Source organism: Dendrobates tinctorius, unplaced genomic scaffold (genome assembly GCF_039654945.1).
Source record: "Dendrobates tinctorius isolate UK_male_01 unplaced genomic scaffold, ASM3965494v1 ptg000098l, whole genome shotgun sequence".
NCBI lineage: Eukaryota > Metazoa > Chordata > Amphibia > Anura > Dendrobatidae > Dendrobates > Dendrobates tinctorius.
This window is the reverse complement of record NW_027361766.1, coordinates 7964710-7983174: the sequence shown is the minus strand read 5'-3', so window position 1 is coordinate 7983174 and position 18465 is coordinate 7964710. Positions and strand designations below refer to the sequence as shown.

Below are 18465 nucleotides of genomic sequence, written 5' to 3'. Positions count from 1 at the left end.
CATACCCGACAGCTTCAGGGGGAAATTGTCAGCACAAAAGTCGCTGAAAGGGCGTTTAGAAGGAAGACTGGAGCTTTCCTTAGAGGTCAGGAACTCTCTCAAATGGTGGTTAGACAGGACAAACCAGTGACCGACATAATTCTGACAGACACGAGCTCCTCAGGCTGGGGAGCGCACCTAAGGGGTCATGCGGCCCAGGGGCCCTGGGGGCCTCTATCAAAACGCATCTTCCAACTTGAGAGAACTGTGGGCAGTGAACAAAGCCCTAAGAAACTTTATTCCCTTCCTCAGCGGCCGCAACGTCCGTATCATGTCGGACAACAGAGTAACAATGGCGTACATCAGTCACCAGGGGGGTACAAGATCACACTCCCTAATGAAGGCAGCCAGTGACATTTTTCAGAGAGCAGAACAACATCTACTCTGACGGCAATACATATAAAAGGGGTGGAGACTATAGAAGCCGATTTCCTGAGCTGCAATATACTAAAGCAAGGGGAATGGGCTCTAAATCGGTCAGTTTTTCAGAAAATAGTACAACTTTGGGGGAACCGGTGATAGACCTCTAAGCCAACAAAAACAACAGACAAGTGGAAAGGTTCTGTTCATTAAGTCCAAAAGAAAAGTCATGGGCGGTGGACTCATTGCAAATTCTGTGGAATTTCAGCCTAGCTTATGCGTTTCCCCCAGTGACTCTGATCCCAACAGTTGTGAGGAAAAGCAGGAAAGATCAAGACAGGGTGTTCCTAATAGCCCCGTTGTGGCCAAAAAGACCCTGGTTCTCGCTGTTGCAGATGATGTCCCTCTCAGATCCATGGGTCCTACCAAAGATCCCAGACCTGCTAGCTCAGGGTCCAATATTCCACGCACAGGTCAAGGGAACGGCGTGGAATTTGAAAGGTCGCTTCTAGTGGATAGAGGGTTCTCTCCGGGGTTAGTGGCCACCCTGTTAAAAAGTAGAAAGCCAGTAACGACTATCTATGGCAGAACATGGAATAAGTTCCTACAGTTCTTAGGGAAGCCGTTAGACCAAAACCCCCCCCGATTAAGGCCATCTTGGAATTTTTACAATCGGAATTACAGCTGGGGTTAGCGGTAAATACCCTTAAAGTTCAGGTGTCTGCATTAGGCGCACTATATAACTGCAACTTGGCAGCAAACAGATGGGTAGCTAGGTTCATTAAGTCCTGCCATAGGTCCAGACCTATCCCATTACCAAAAATAGCCCCGTGGGATCTAAACCTGGTGTTAGAGGCCCTCACAAAAGAGCCATTCGAGCCTGTTCAGCAACTGCCTATAAAGTATCTTACCCTGAAGACGATTATATTAGTTGCCCTTACATCGGCCCGTAGAGTAAGTGACTTACAGGCCTTCTCGGTAAACCCACCTTATACCCAAGTGTATCAGGATAGCGTTAAAAACAGACCCCGCGTATCTACCTAAGGTAGTATCAGATTTCCATCGGGCTCAGGAAATTGTCCTTCCCTCCTTCGTGAAAATCCAGGGGAGGAAAAATCCACAAATTGGATGTTAGGAGGGCCCTGCTAGAATATATATATGTGACTAGCCAGTGGAGGAGGTCCCAGTCCCTATTCGTAGCCTTTCAGGGTGCCAGAAAGGGTTACGGAGTGTCAAAGGGGACCATTGCCAGATGGATTAGGGAGGCCATTAGTATAGCCTACTCAGCTAGTGGCGTTCTGATTCCTGATGGCATCAAGGCTCATTCCACCATAGCCGTGGCGACCTCCTTGGCCGAAAAGGCAGGTATCAATTGATCAAATTTGTAAGGCCGCTACCTGGGCCTCACCATGAACCTTCTTTAGACACTATAGATTAAATCTATCCTCCTCTGCTGACTTAACCTTTGGTAGAAGGGTGCTGCAAGCGGTGGTCCCTCCCTAAGGTGGTTCAAAGTCTCCAAAAATCTCTCAGGTGTGCTGCCATGGGTGAAGGGAAAACCACCATGGTTACTTACCGGTAGCTGGTTTTTCCAGAACCCATGACAGCACCCGTATATTCCCCCCCCCCCCTTTTCACCGTATGGGTCTGCACGTTAGTAGGGTGTATTTGTGTGATGTGGTGTTGGATAAACATGTAACTAACCGTGAAGTCCTCTCATGCTCTGTAACCAACTGAAGTGGGGGAGAGGTGCCGCCCCTTATATTTCAGTAGGTTCCTGTCTTGGCGGGGTGGATCCCTCTCTCAGGTGTGCTGTCATGGGTTCCAGAAAAACCGGCTACCGGTAAGTAACCATGGTGGTATTTGTTGTGCAATTTCTCCTGAGCAATTTCAGCCTCTCCTGCCCGATCGCTGCTGTTTGGTCAGTCAGATTAACTGACCAGTCACAGCGCTTGTGGTGCAGAGACCGACTGCAAGGGTCCTTGCACCCCTTGCCATGCCTCTCAGCTGTCATAGACGACTGTTGGCACTGAACTGTTACTGCATCAATTCTTCTAGGTACTTACACATAGTTTTTGAAGTATTTTGGCAGGGAGGTTGTCCAAACAGGAGATCCGGGCTGTGTGGTGCTATTTCACCATTTCCAGAACTCTTGATTCTTCTTTCTGCTGAAGATGGTTCTTAATGATATTGGCAACTCTACGAAATAGGCAACATTGAGGACTGTAGACGCAGTGGTCTGATTCATATGAAATGCACATCATGCTTCCCTTTGAAATAGGAAGATGTCCAGCAACTCCAGCAGCCCAGAACTGATAGAAAAAAACTGTTGGGACTCAGTTACACAAAAGTAATGTTTGGAAAAATCTGGCCAGAAGTGACCCCTAACACCTTCACGACATCATGTAAGCATGTGATGTGGGCTCACAAGACAAGCTTTTATTTTTCCCCCACATCATGTGCTTCTTAACAGCCACTGGTGGAATGGAGCTCCGCCTACGGCTATTAACCTGTTAAATCCCGCTGTCAATTTTTGACAGCGGCATTTAACACGCGCCAACGGTTGTTCATCGTTCCACGCTCCCATTTGCGCAACTGACAACCCATTGCCGGCCTGCAATAATGTCATGACAGCTGGAGGGTCTTCTGAAGACCCTGATGCCTGTCATTACAATACTCCTGTGAATTCCAGTGTTTATAGGACATTATTTTGGCTGTATACAGCAGTGCTGATTAGCTACTTTGTGTAGTACAAGCTGCAATCAGACGTTTGTAGATTCCAGTCCCCTAAGGGGACTATTAACCCCTTCACACCATGGCCATTTTTCGTTTTTTTTTTTTTCCCTTTTTTCCTTTGTTTTTTTTTATATTCGGTTTTATTTTTTTTTATTTTTTATTCTTTTATTTTTTCAGTCACCCATGATGGCACCACGAGAGAGGGAACTGCCCTTTAAGGACAGGAAACATTCAAGGTAGAAAGGGCTGCGCCTCTCTCCGCATTAGTTGGTTTCCTGTCCTTGATAAGAAACTCTCAGTTAAGATTTGGCGGCGAAATCTAAGAGGATGTCTGGGACGGCCGGGGTTTTGGCAGGCGGAGGTCTGCTGTGGCCTTTGCCAGGTGACTGTAGCTTGTCGGAGGTCCCCGTGGAGTGCCTTCCCTGATCGAGCGTGAGCAAGAAAGGCCCTGAGCCGGTAAGCCACGCTACCCGGAGAGCATCGGTGCTCTGGGTAAATTTAAGAGTGTGCCTGGGGTGGTCGAGGACGGCAGATGCTGGGGCTGCCGCCGGTTTGATAGCACCATGGAGGTCCATCGAGATGGTGCCTTCCCTGAGCGGTCAGAGGCTGAGCACCGATGTGGAGGTGCCTCCAGCCACGTGTCCCATGCACGTCGGGGGAGGCGGCGCGGTTCTTACCAGTCTGTCATCCGATACGGAGCGGGACATGACGGTCTGACAGGCCCGGAGTGAATATACAGAGTGTGCACCGGAACCGGAAGTCGAACTTGACGTATGTTACCTGGATGAAGAAACTATGCCAGTTCTGTAATGAGCAGACATTCTCAGAGGAATCCCATGGTTTTGCTACCAGCCTGAGGTCCTTAATTAGAGCAGAAGTACAAAAATCTGTTAATGCTCTGGTCCCGGCAGGGGATAGAGATATTGGGGGGGGTGAGTAAATCCATAGAATCCCCTTCAACAACAGAAGACTCTACTGAGTCAGAGGACCTGTGGGCATCTGCCCAGTCGGATGCCTCATCGGATAGTAGCATGGAAGATCATCACTGCTTCCCTGTAGAAGGAGCGGATAAGCTGGTGAAAGCTATAAGATCTACTGGGCAAGGTGGACCAGAAAACTAAAAGATCTGCTCAGGATGTCATGTTCAGAGGCCTTGGAACAAAGGAAGCGTAGGAACTTCCCAATAAATGAGCAGTTGCAAAATCTCAATAGAAAGGAATGGGAGAAGCCGGATAGGAAGCAGGGCGTAGATTCGTTTAAAAGGAGGTGGTATCCCTTTGAGGAGGAAGCTTCTTCCTCCTGGGATAAGGCCCCAAGACTGGATGTAGCGGTGTCAAAAATTTCAAGGAGGTTTTCTTTGCCTTTTTGAAGACCTGAGGTTGCTGAACAGAGACTGACGCAGCTTCCTTAAAGCGGCCTAGGAAGCCTCGGAGGGGGTCCTAAGGCCCGGCTATCGAAGACACTTGTGCGGCCAGGTCTCTGAAGTTCTAGCTGGATAACCTGGAGGACCAGATGGAACAGCAGGTACCGAGAGAGGAGTCTGGCGTTTATGCCAACCATCAAAGGGGCAGGATAAGAGACAGGATTTCTTCTAGAGAAACGACTATTGGAAGAAATTCTCCCAGGGGCGATAGAGAAGAGGAGTTCTACTGCCCCCCTATTTCTGATTTAAAAAAAAAAAAAAAAAAAAAGACGCATCCTTGAGGACCATTATCAGTCTAAAGGCGATAAACAAATATTTTCATTCCCTCATTGAAGATGGAGCCATTGAGGACAGCAGTGAAGGTTCTTTTCCCAGGATGTTACTTGGCAGTCTTGGACATCAAGGATGCCTATTATCATGTGCCAATTCACAAACAGTATCAAAAGTTTCTCAGGGTAGCGGTACAAAAACTAGATCATGGAAATCAAGGTCCCAGAGTCTGAAGGAAGAGTGGAGAGGCAAACAATCCAAGCTGCTTGAGGTCTAATGTGAAGTTTCCACAATCAGTGATGGTTTGGGGAGCGTTGTCATCTTCTGGTATAGGGACACAGTGTTTTATCAAGACCAAAGTCAGCGCGCAGCCATCTACCAGGAATTTTTAGAGCACTTCATGATTCCTTCTGCTGACAAGCTTTTTGGAGATGGAAATTTAATTCTCCAGCAGGACCTGGCACCTGTCCACACTGCCAAAAGTACAAATACCTGGTTTATAAACAACAGTATCACTGTGCTTGATTGGCCAGGAAACTCGCCTGACCTTAACCCCATAGAGAAGAGATACCAGACCCAACAATACAGCCAAGCTGAAGGGCTGCTATCAAAGCAACCTGGGCTTCCATAACACCTCAGCAGTGCGACAGGCTGATCGCCTCCATGCCACACCGCATTGATGCAGTAATTGATGCCAAAGGAGCCCCAACCAAGTATTGAGTGCGTTTACTGAAAACACAGTAGGCCAACATTTTGGATTAAGCTGGTGGTATAAAGTATTCTAATTTACTGAGATCATTATCTTTTGGGTTTTCATTGGCTGTAAGCCATAATCAACATTAACAGAAATAAATATGGTACTTGAAATAGAACACTCTGTTTGTAATGACTCTAAATATGTTTCTGAGATGCGCCTGTATATTAGAGTTGCTCATTTTCATGTGTACTATTGATTTATGATATACAAATTAAAATTACGGTTACTGTTTAATGATATGACCTTTGCGGAGCCCTGATCTCAACATCGACATCAAGCCCTGATCTCAACATTGAGTTTGACTGAGATGACAGAAGATCTGTGGTTTTCCAAGATGGTTAGAACAACTTCACTGTCGAGTTCCTTCAAAAACGTGCAAGTGTAGCAAGAAGAATTGATGCTTTTATCTTTTGAAGGCAAAGAGTGGTCGCACCAAATATTTGATTTAGATTTCTCTTTTGTTCATTCACTTTCAATTGATAAATTAAACTATTAACGCCTCTATTTTTGAAAGCATTCTTATTGCAATAAATATATGCAAACATTTATCCACCCCTGCCTAAAACTATTGCACAGTACGCTTGTATGTATATATAGTGGGCCTAGTGACAGAATGAAGGAAAAAAGCCCCCCCTCCCCCTTCACATCTCCCAAAAATAAAATAGCCAAATTAAAATGGAGCGGTTCTTTAAAAACCAGGCTCAAAATAGTGATTTGTGTATAGTGCTGAAGTAATTGGTTATGCACGTGTCACTGTGAGACTTCTTGTTATCATGCAGTTCTGTGCCAGAAATGTGAAAAACATCAAAATATCTGGTCTATTTTCTAGATTGACAAGATACTATTTCATAATTAGTTTTATGGACATTTCTACTGAGATATTCTAGGATATAATGAATATTTACTGATGTCCAAAATGCACGTGAAATCTGGGTAATACACTAAAGACTTTGCCTCTATGCCAAGGACCAGAATTTGCAAGCTGCTAACAAATAGCTCAGATGTTGGATTTTTGTCCTTTTGCCTTAAAAATGCAGTGATCTCCTATTTTCATTTTAATATAACACTTCATTCGTCACCTTGTTTTTCTTACACCATTCACACCTTATAACGACTCACAATCTTCCCTTTAGATGCATTTATGTAGATGTAAACTGAATGAACCTTTTTATAGTTCTGGCGATTTTCAATAGAACAATATTAAATTGGTCCTAAATGAGACCTACCAAAAGAAATTATCCCTCTAATGTAAACTAAAGTCGTCCTTACAACCACTCGCGAAGCACAACCTCTCACTACCCGTTGAAGGGTTTGCCCACTACTGTTTCTATAAAAAATACCTACAAAAAAAAGTGAGATGAAGAAATAATCTATACTTAGACTCAGGAATAAACAACATAAACAAGGTGCTACATGGGTCTCACAAAATATACAGTTTATTGAATATATTTAAACAATGCATAAAAATTATCGAGTAAGGCAGAGTACCAAAAATAGTCGATCACACTAGAGCACAAAATAAATATACATAGCAAAAGGCAAATGAAAAAGTACCCAGACCAGAATGTGTCTGCCTACAACTCGCAGCTATAATTGAGTTAAACGGCATGTGCAAAATAACAAACAAGTGTTTTTTAGGAGCAGGCATAGTACTTACATCAGGTGATGTTTTAGTAGTCAAATGACAATCTAGTGTTCAATCCCAAGTCCCCAATGCGCTTTTCACCCAAGCTTCTCAGGGGACAGAGACCCTGATTCCATTGATGTCACTTGGCTGCTAGATGTGGTTTTGTTCTTTAGCAGGACCTGAGGACCTAATATCTGCTGCCATATCATCCTCTGTTCGTTATAACCCCGCCCCCGGCGCTGAATGGAAACGTTCTCCCAATGTGAAGTATATACATACACAAATGGTGCGCAGCAGTGGTGGGTTGGGTGGAGTTATACAGAGCTCAGCATTCAGAGACCTGCTAGATCAGTAGTAGATAAAACAGGGATTTTTATCATAACTGCAGCAAGCAGTACAATAAGGCTAGTTTCACACTAGCGTTTTTGAGCGCAGCGACGGCCTGCGCACGGCCGCCACTAAGCCACGCCCCCTGCCGCGCCTCCGCCGGTAGCTCCGCCTACCGGCGCATGACGCTGCATGCGCCCTGCGTCCCCTATCTTTATCACTGGGGGCGCAGGCTGTGCGCAGTAAGCGTTTGGCGGCGCATGCGTCCTTTTGACGGTGCGCCGGCGCAACCAAACTGCAGCAGGTTGCGTTTGGCGCAGGTCGGCACACCGTCAAAAGGACGCATGCGCCGCCAAACGCATACTGCGCACGGCCTGCGCCCCCAGAGATAAAGATAGGGGACGCAGGGCGCATGCAGCGTCATGCGCCGGTAGGCGGAGCTAGCGGCGGAGGCGCGGCTTAGCGGCGGCCGTGCGCAGGCCGTCGCTGCGCTCAAAAACGCTAGTGTGAAACTAGCCTAAGTGATACATTGCTCTAATTGGGGTCTCTGCCCTTACATCATACTGCTCTCAAATGGAGTAGCAAATACCTGCTGACAGATTCCCTCTAAATCACAGAAGAGGCACATGTTCTATAGATCGATTTGTGCAAAACCTGATCAAAAGCAGACGGGGACATGTTAACACCATGTACTAGTAGTACAGTCCCCAGCACTTGTTCTAGCAGTGTTTTTCATAGTACATGCACCTCGTAGTTTTTGGGGCTGTTCAGGTGTTTAAAAATAACTAAAACCTGAAAAATGTCCAGTTTCAATCAGTTTTGTATCCTTACTTGTCCATTCAAATCACTCGGTGCATGGGGATAAAACAGATGGCTCATGTGTATCAATCAAGTGCTTTCTTGTTTTTACTGCTTAATGAGTTAGAAGAGGTTGGCATTTTTACTTTTACTCCCTGATCAAATTATTTTTTCTTTTAAAAAAGGTTCCAAGGTTGTGAATGAGGAGTTTTCTGTGGCCTAAAATTCTGAAATTTCATTATTCTCCGCACAGGAAGAAGAAAATTAAATTGTTCACGTTACAAATAAGAGATTTATTACGAATATAGTCACTTTAGTTAGAGCTTCTTATTTGGAAAACTTCTTACACCTTTCCTTCGGTTAGTGTTCATAGCTTCATGTCCAGAGGGATTTCTGAAACTTAGAACAAAGTTAAATTTAATCAACAGTTTAATGTATAGATCTTTGAGTAAGGTTAAATTCCACAATTGGATGTGTTCACAAAAAATGTTCCTGTGCGGAGATAATCTTATAAATGTGCCACTGCTGTGTACTGTGTAATGGCCGTGTCAGGTTTTCAGACCAGTATAGCTGATACTGTGGTTCTTAGTGACGGTGCGTGGTTTCTATTTGCTCGGGTTTCTCTTTTCTTTTTTTTCCCCTTCTTTCCCTTTTGAGAGCGTTTTTGCAATGTATTAGTGCCACTGTTAATTCACTTAATTTTGAGCTTTTTATTCCACTTTGTAATCTATTGTGCAATTAAGTTCTAATTTGAAAAGTTTTTGTTTTCCTTCATTAGAGTGTCACAAAAGAAAGACAAATCAAACTTGTACAGCAACAAAATGATATAACTGGCCTCTCTAGGCAGGTGAAACACGTCATGAACTTCACCAACTGGGCAATCGCAAGTGGCAGCAGCACGGCATTGTTATACAGCAAACGTTTGGTAAGTCTTGTTATTTGGGTAATACAGATAAACTAGTGTTTTAAACCCTTACTGACATCTGATGTGCTATTATGCCACGTTTTGCCCCATTGCTCAGCGATCTTCATCTATGGCTGCTAACCATTTGAATGCTACGTCAATCTCTGACAGCATTTAAAGGGAACGCCACCGGTCCATACTTCAATGCTCTCCCACTGCGTGATTGCAGTGTCCCAATGGGTTGCCACATAAGCTGGGGGGGCCTGCTGAAGGCACACTTAGCTGCCTTGATAACTGTACTCTTTTGAAGCCCAGCCTGTGGCTGGGTTTTCATAGGAGACCATGATTATTGTGGTATTGCAGCATATGGTACCAGCGATTGGGTGAGTACAGCTTCTAGTCCACTAGGGGGACTTACAAAAACAAAAAAAATTCAAATCACCCCCTTTTACCCCATTTCAAACAAATAAAAAAATATTTAAAAATAAACATATATACTTTTACGCTTGCTGCAATTCTATGGTCTATCAGAATATAGAATGAATGGCATAGAGAGGAAAAAAAATCAAAATGCTACAATTGTGTATTTTGAATCACTGCAACTTTGCAAAAAAATACAATAAGGGGTGATCAAAATATCAAATATACAAAAAAAAAAAAATTCTTAAAGAGGTTGGCCTCTTTAAAAACAGTACACCTCTGGTATTATGGAAAATACATATGTAAATTTGTTCATACTTATTCTCCACTATGTAACCACTACTGCTGTCATACTGCAACTTTGGTGCTGCAATGTGATTTACCCGCATGACTTTCTCACCCACTAATCACATCCTTTTCTGTGCAAGCGGTGATGGTTACTGAGAATGGTCAGCACATGGGCAGATGCCGAACACTCAATTTCTTTCTTGTAATGCACTGAGTGAGCTCTTCTACAGTTCAGAACCTGCGAAGATGTTTGCATGCAAGAATAAAAGTTTTGTGGGTAAATTGCTTGACTATGGAAGCATTGACCGCAAAGCTGCAACGCTTATCCCACAAATGAGCCGCCAGGGGTCTTCTAATTGCCTGGTGAGGTGCAGTATGAAGAGGTTTACAGATGTACGAGCCACAGCAGTATACATTATATGATGATTTTTTTTTTTTTATTATGAGGCCAAATCCTTTAACTCAAGGTATGTTAATCCCACTTTGGGTATAATCGTAGGAGGTCTATAACTAAAAATCTATACTGGTTAGAAACACCAAATTTAATTTGTTTATTCAAAGTTTACATTTGGCTTGTTGATTTTAATTTTTTTTGTACTCCTGAAGTTTCTCATTTCAGGTTTTTTCTTTTTCTAGATTACTTTTCAGTTACGTCACATTTTAAAGGCTCGATGTGACCCAGTACCAGCAGCAAATGGAGCGGTACGGTTCCATTGTGATCCGACATTCTGGGCAAAGAATGTAGTAAATTTAGGTAAGCTCGCTCTTAGTTCACCTTTTATACAGATTGACCATTTTACATACTTAAGATGATAGTTATGTATTTTTTTACTTGCCTAATTTAAACAGCAGTTCAGAGATGCTTTACAGCAGCCACATGGACTGGTTTTCTTGAGATGACACACTATCAGGTGTAGTGGGTATGCTCTGGGACCTGTGAGGATGCCCATGTGCAGTTAAAAGGTGGTCTGACTCCATATGACAGGGACGTTAGATTCCATTGTAGTCCGAGTGCAATAATTTAAAAAAAAAAAAAAAAAAAAAGTGATCGCTACCAAACAGTAAATGTCAATGTTTTATTGTGAAAACTGCTGTACCAATTAGAGGAGAACTCCATTTAAATTTAAAAAAATCCAGTAACATATCCTCTTTGAAATTTATTATAGAGTGTACTTTAACTGGGCTGTAACCTAGAAATGTATGTACGATAATGAAAAATTACAATCTGAAACCATGGTCTTCAACTTTATTGTATCACGGTCATTGGCTCAAAATCTTTTTCTGTTGTAAGGTTCTTGCTATCTATTCCCTTCTGACTTATATTTTTTTTACACAGGTAATCTTATTGTTGAAAATAAGCCGACCTCTGGGTACGCTCCTAATGTTGTTGTGGGGCAAGGTCCCCAAGGAACAAATCATGTAAATAAACCCCCTGCACAAATTAACCTAGCACAACTCCGGCTCCAGCATATGCAGCAGCAGGTGTATGCTCAAAAACACCAGCAGCTCCAGCAAATGCGGATGGTTCAGCCACCGGGTCCGCATCAAAGGCCAACTGGTCCGCAAGTCATGCATCAACAGGCAAGTATATCTTAGGGCAGTGGTTTCTTCCAACGCTACTGTAGTGTAACCTCTTAAAAGATGATAGATTTGCTTGGTGAAATGATTCCATTCTCGAACAGTACAGTACTCTGTAGATAGTACACTCTACCACATATTTTATGCCATTTCCGTATGGGATGGATAAAAGCGACATTAAGTTATATTCTAGGCCAGTGATTGCAAACCTATGGCACGCAGAGCCCTCTCAGCTGGCACGCGGCTTCGCCTCACTGTTCCAGAGCTGCAGCTTCCTTCCTCTCACTTATTGAGCGGCGCTACCGTGGAGCTGAATGATTGTCATCCAGCCGCGGCTGCGCCGCTCAATGTGTGAGAGGAAGGAGGCTGCCAGCGCGCAGAGAGGGGAGTGTGGCCGCTGGTGTGTGTGTGTGTGGCGAGTGTGGCCGCTGGTGTGTGTGTGTGTGGCCGCTGGTGTGTGTGTGTGTGGCCGCTGGTGTGTGTGTGTGTGTGTGTGTGTGGCGAGTGTGGCCGCTGGTGTGTGTGTGGCGAGTGTGGCCGCTGGTGTGTGTGTGGCGAGTGTGGACGCTTGTGTGTGTGTGTGTGGCGAGTGTGGCCGCTGGTGTGTGTGGCGAGTGTGGCCACTGGTGTGTGTGTGGCGAGTGTGGCCGCTGGTGTGTGTGTGGCGAGTGTGGCCGCTGGTGTGTGTGTGTGGCGAGTGTGGCCGCTGGTGTGTGTGTGTGTGGCGAGTGTAGCCGCTGGTGTGTGTGTGTGTGGCGAGTGTGGCCGCTGGTGTGTGTGTGTGGCGAGTGTGGCCGCTGGTGTGTGTGGCGAGTGTGGCCACTGGTGTGTGTGTGGCGAGTGTGGCCGCTGGTGTGTGTGTGGCGAGTGTGGCCGCTGGTGTGTGTGTGTGGCGAGTGTGGCCGCTGGTGTGTGTGTGTGTGGCGAGTGTAGCCGCTGGTGTGTGTGTGTGTGGCGAGTGTGGCCGCTGGTGTGTGTGTGTGTGGCGAGTGTGGCCGCTGGTGTGTGTGTGTGGCGCGAGTGTGGCCGCTGGTGTGTGTGTGTGGCGCGAGTGTGGCCGCTGGTGTGTGTGTGTGTGTGTGTGGCGAGTGTGGCCGCTGGTGTGTGTGTGGCGAGTGTGGCCGCTGGTGTGTGTGTGGCGAGTGTGGCCGCTGGTGTGTGTGTGTGGCGAGTGTGGCCGCTGGTGTGTGTGTGTGGCGAGTGTGGCCACTGGTGTGTGTGTGTGGCGAGTGTGGCCGCTGGTGTGTGTGTGTGGCGAGTGTGGCCGCTGGTGTGTGTGTGTGGCGAGTGTGGCCGCTGGTGTGTGTGTGTGGCGAGTGTGGCCGCTGGTGTGTGTGTGTGTGTGTGTGGCGAGTGTGGCCGCTGGTGTGTGTGTGTGTGTGTGTGGCGAGTGTGGCCGCTGGTGTGTGTGTGTGTGGCGAGTGTGGCCGCTGGTGTGTGTGTGTGTGGCGAGTGTGGCCGCTGGTGTGTGTGTGTGTGTGGCGAGTGTGGCCGCTGGTGTGTGTGTGTGTGTGGCGAGTGTGGCCGCTGGTGTGTGTGTGTGTGTGTGTGGCGAGTGTGGCCGCTGGTGTGTGTGGCGAGTGTGGCCGCTGGTGTGTGTGGCGAGTGTGGCCGCTGGTGTGTGTGTGGCGAGTGTGGCCGCTGGTGTGTGTGTGGCGAGTGTGGCCGCTGGTGTGTGTGTGGCGAGTGTGGCCGCTGGTGTGTGTGTGGCGAGTGTGGCCGCTGGTGTGTGTGTGGCGAGTGTGGCCGCTGGTGTGTGTGTGTGTGGCGAGTGTGGCCGCTGGGGTGTGTGTGTGGCGAGTGTGGCCGCTGGGGTGTGTGTGTGTGTGTGGCGAGTGTGGCCGCTGGGGTGTGTGTGTGTGGCGAGTGTGGCCGCTGGTGTGTGTGTGGCGAGTGTGGCCGCTGGTGTGTGTGTGGCGAGTGTGGCCGCTGGTGTGTGTGTGTGTGTGTGGCGAGTGTAGCCGCTGGTGTGTGTGTTTGTGGCGAGTGTGGCCGCTGGTGTGTGTGTGTGTGGCGAGTGTGGCCGCTGGTGTGTGTGTGTGGCGAGTGTGGCCGCTGGTGTGTGTGTGTGTGTGGCGAGTGTGGCCGCTGGTGTGTGTGTGTGTGTGTGGCGAGTGTGGCCGCTGGTGTGTGTGTGTGTGGCGAGTGTGGCCGCTGGTGTGTGTGTGTGTGGCGAGTGTGGCCGCTGGTGTGTGTGTGTGTGTGGCGAGTGTAGCCGCTGGTGTGTGTGTTTGTGGCGAGTGTGGCCGCTGGTGTGTGTGTGTGTGGCGAGTGTGGCCGCTGGTGTGTGTGTGTGGCGAGTGTGGCCGCTGGTGTGTGTGTGTGTGTGGCGAGTGTGGCCGCTGGTGTGTGTGTGTGTGTGGCGAGTGTGGCCGCTGGTGTGTGTGTGTGTGTGTGGCGAGTGTGGCCGCTGGTGTGTGTGTGTGTGGCGAGTGTGGCCGCTGGTGTGTGTGTGTGTGTGGCGAGTGTGGCCGCTGGTGTGTGTGTGTGTGTGGCGAGTGTGGCCGCTGGTGTGTGTGTGTGTGTGTGGCGAGTGTGGCCGCTGGTGTGTGTGGCGAGTGTGGCCGCTGGTGTGTGTGTGTGGCGAGTGTGGCCGCTGGTGTGTGTGTGGCGAGTGTGGCCGCTGGTGTGTGTGTGGCGAGTGTGGCCGCTGGTGTGTGTGTGGCGAGTGTGGCCGCTGGTGTGTGTGTGGCGAGTGTGGCCGCTGGTGTGTGTGTGGCGAGTGTGGCCGCTGGTGTGTGTGTGTGTGGCGAGTGTGGCCGCTGGTGTGTGTGAGTGTGGCCGCTGGTGTGTGTGTGTGTGTGGCGAGTGTGGCCGCTGGGGTGTGTGTGTGGCGAGTGTGGCCGCTGGGGTGTGTGTGTGGCGAGTGTGGCCGCTGGGGTGTGTGTGTGGCGAGTGTGGCCGCTGGGGTGTGTGTGTGTGGCGAGTGGGGGTGTGTGTGTGTGTGGCGAGTGTGGCCGCTTGGGGGTGTGTGTGTGTGTGGCGAGTGTGGCCGCTTGGGGGTGTGTGTGTGTGTGTGTGTGTGTGTGTGTGGCGAGTGTGGCCGCTGGTGTGTGTGTGGCGAGTGTGGCCGCTGGTGTGTGTGTGGAGAGTGTGGCCGCTGGTGTGTGTGTGGAGAGTGTGGCCGCTGGTGTGTGTGTGGAGAGTGTGGCCGCTGGTGTGTGTGTGGAGAGTGTGGCCGCTGGTGTGTGTGTGGAGAGTGTGGCCGCTGGTGTGTGTGTGTGTGGCGAGTGTGGCCGCTGGGGGGTGTGTGTGTGTGTGGCGAGTGTGGCCGCTGGTGTGTGTGTGTGTGGCGAGTGTGGCGAGTGTGGCTGCTGGTGTGTGTGTGTGATGGGGAGAGGGGAATGATGGGAGCGATGGGGAGAGGGCTAATGATGGGAGTGATGGGGGAGAGGACCAGTGATGGGACTGATGAGGAAATAATGGAGGTGGTGGAATGGACAATTTCTACATGAAGGGGATCATGATGGGGCATATTTATACATGAAGGGGACAATGATGGCATATTACTACTAGAAGGGGATCATGATGTAGTCCATGAGTCGGGCCAGATATCGGTACTACCCGGAGTGACTAATTCTCTTTGGTGTTTTTAGGTAGATGCATGTCTGTAGTTTGTTTTGATATGATAGCCCTTGCACATCAGTAGCTTAACCCCTTCAGGCCTATTTGTACCCAAATGCCTAGGCCATTTTTTTGTAAATCTGACCTGTCACTTCATGCGGTAATAACTTTGGGACGCTATCACCTACCCACGCCATTCTGAGATTTTCTCGTGACATATTGTACTTCATGGTAGTGCTAATTGTGAGTCAATAGATTTTACCTTTCTGCATAAAAAATTACAAAATACACGAAAATTTGGGAAAAATTCGCTATTTTTGAACTTTGAAATTCTCTACTTTTTACAAAAATGCTGATACCCCCCATAACAGTTATTAGTTTACATTCTCCACATGTCTACTTCACATTGGCATCATTTTGGAAATTAAATTTTATATTTTTCGGATGTGATAAGGCTCATAGTTTTATACGCAATTTTTAAAGTTTACGACTAAATTTCCAAAACCCATTTTTCCAAGGACCAAGTCAGTTCGGACGTCACTTTATGGGTCTTGTATAACAGAACCCACCCATACATTACCCCATTTTGCAAACTACACCCCTCAAGGTGTCCAAAACGGATTTTCAAAACTTTAACCCCTTAGGTGTTGCACAGGAATTCAAGCAAAATGACAGTGAAATACCAAAATTTCAATTTTTTGGCAGATATTCCATTGTAATCCAATTTTACCTGCAACCCAGCAAGGGTTAACAGCAAACCCAAGCCCAAAATTGGTTACCCCAATTCCGCAGTTTATAGAAACACCCCACATGTACACGTAAACTAAATTATGGGCGCGCAAGAGGGCTCAGCACAGAAGGAGAGCTAGGCGGTTTTTGGGATAATAGATTACACTGGAGGAAATCCAGTGGGCCATGTCGTATTGGAGAGACCCTGAGGTACCCCCAGAGTGGAAACCCCCAAAAGGTTACCGCATTTTGGAAACTACACCCCCTAAGGAATGTTTTAGGGGGTATAGTAACCACTTTGACCCAACAAGCGCTTCATTAGAGTTTCATGCACTTGGTTGAGGAAATTGAAAAGTACGTTTTTTACCGAAAAATGTCGCTTTAGGCCCACATTTTTCATTTTGAAAAGGGGGACCAGGAAAAAGTACACCCCACTTTTTATTCTCCATTGTCTCCCGAACACGGCAATACCACAAGTGTTGTCTAAAACCACAGTATTGGCGCACGGCAGGCTTCGTAAGCGAAGCTGCAGCAAAATTCACTGTAAGAAATCTATGGGGCCATGTCACATTTGGAGACACACTGAGGTCCCGCACAGTGGAAACCCCAAAAAGTGAGCCCATTTTTGAAACTACACCCCCTAAGGAATGTTTTAGGAGGTACAGTAACCACTTTGCACCGGGAACCGGTTCCGGACCCGCGGCGATCGCCCGGCATATGATCCGGGTACGATTCGCCGTACCGCTACGGCGGCCGGCGCGAAGGGGTTAATGGTCTTTTTCATCTTTTGAATAGATCCTACCTATATTTCCAAAAAATAATGATTAAAGATCGATTTAGGGGAAATGCCAAAATGTCAATACAATGCATGTAGTATTTGTAAAAAAATTTAATCCAAGTTATGTAAATACACACTGAACAAGTCATGGGCTTGTCCATACTAATGTATGTGTGTGTAGGTGTGTGTGTATGTATGTATATGTATGTGTGTGTGTGTGTATGTGTGTATATATATATATATATATATATATATATATATATATATATATATATATATATATATATATATATATATATATATATATATATTGTGTGTATGTATAATTATATAACGTTACTCCATAATATCTTCAACATCAGACTCTGAATCTGACTGTTGTTCTACTGGCTCGTCTTCAATACCCTTGTTCTGGCATGTCTGTAACCTGCACATGTCCGTGCACTTCAGGCCATTGCTGAGGCAAGTACACTGAGGAAGTTCGCATGACCGCACACACTTGCAGGACAGTAGCTGGATAATAGCTTCTGGTGCTGGTGCCCCTCGCATCCACTTGACAACAAGCTTTCCGTCATTATCTATCATCCAACCGCAGTCTGTTGGGTTTGCAACAAATGGCTGGCTCTGCAGACTTCTCCTCCAGATCGCAGCCTGGTAGTTTGCACGCAGTGCATGCATGAAAAGGCAGTCTTGGCAAGGAGGGAGTTGACTTGACTCTACCACTCCACGTCTGGCACAGAACAGCTGATACCGGAGCCTGTTTACCTCAGTTGTTTGGGTAGTTGGCAGGTACATGTGGCATGTGATTTCCTGTAACTTCTCAAAGAGTTCGGGAGACACTTCCCTTGAGCGACCAACTTCCTGAAAGGCATCCTGGTATGTCTTGTTCATCTTCAACTGCTTGAGTGTCGTCATCTTCCCACGGCCAGCGAATGCACTGACTGTGTCACAGCCTGTAAATGCATGCATACCAATCAATGAATCACACGCTGCCTCCCAATGTTCTGCTCAGAGTGGTGATATCCAGGAATCTTGTCCGGTTCTGTGTACCGCATTTCTGGAACAGGTGGGATGGGATTTTGTGGCACATGCCCAGACACAGGACCATGACATCAGTATCCTCTGAAGTGATGATGACAGACTTGTAACCAGATTCTGCTGCATGAAGAGCATGGAGAAGGAGGCGTGTGTCTGCTTCTTCTTGACTTGACTTAAGGTCAGCAGCCTCTTCCCACTGTTCTTTGGTGATCTTAAAGCAGAGCTGCTCACATGTGACATACATCTCCTTCTCCTCAAGCTTCTCCCTGTGGTGTTTCGCCTTCCATTCTTCTACCAGAAACTTTGAGACTTGCCTTGTTGGAGGAATTACTTGGTAGCTTTCTCCACTGCTGGATGTTGTGCCCATGTTGAATGTTCTTGAAATGGATCCCTGTGCCTTCATATCTGTTGACTCTTTCTGAATCTTTGATGGATGTCTCCTTGTAGACGTCAAAGACAATATCAATGCGCTTGCTCTTAGCACCCTCATGGATAGCGCGACTCATTGCTGTGCCTGCTAGCTGGGCAAATGTTGCATCGTTTCCCTTCAGTTTCTGAACCAGGCTCATCCCATCAATGATGGTTGCAGAGTGCTCAGGGATCACCTCTGCAGGAGGAGCATTCCTCTCCAACTCCCTTGCTAGGGCAGCCTTGTTGGTCTTGCGGATAGACCCATCACCGTTGGCAAGTGCCCATAGCAATGGCCCCAGGGGATGAGTCAAGACATCACTCATTTGTAGCTTTCTGTTCTCAGCTACAAGTATCATCTGGCCAAATAGGTTCTTGTCAGCCTTCAAAATTACCTCCTTGCCAAGGCCTTGTCTGTGTT

The 18465-nt window shown here is 47.2% G+C and overlaps 1 protein-coding gene across 4 annotated transcripts in view; it reads left to right on the top strand.

Annotated features, from left to right (window-relative positions):
- TRIM33 (tripartite motif containing 33) overlaps positions 1-18465 on the top strand; it is a 216314-nt gene that overhangs the window by 125849 nt on the left and 72000 nt on the right. For all 4 annotated transcript variants that reach the window (XM_073587082.1, XM_073587080.1, XM_073587081.1 and 1 more), the window contains exons 7-9: positions 9116-9262; positions 10586-10703; positions 11286-11530. In XM_073587082.1, coding sequence (XP_073443183.1) covers positions 9116-9262; positions 10586-10703; positions 11286-11530 — 510 coding nt within the window. The remainder of the gene's footprint in view (positions 1-9115; positions 9263-10585; positions 10704-11285; positions 11531-18465) is intronic.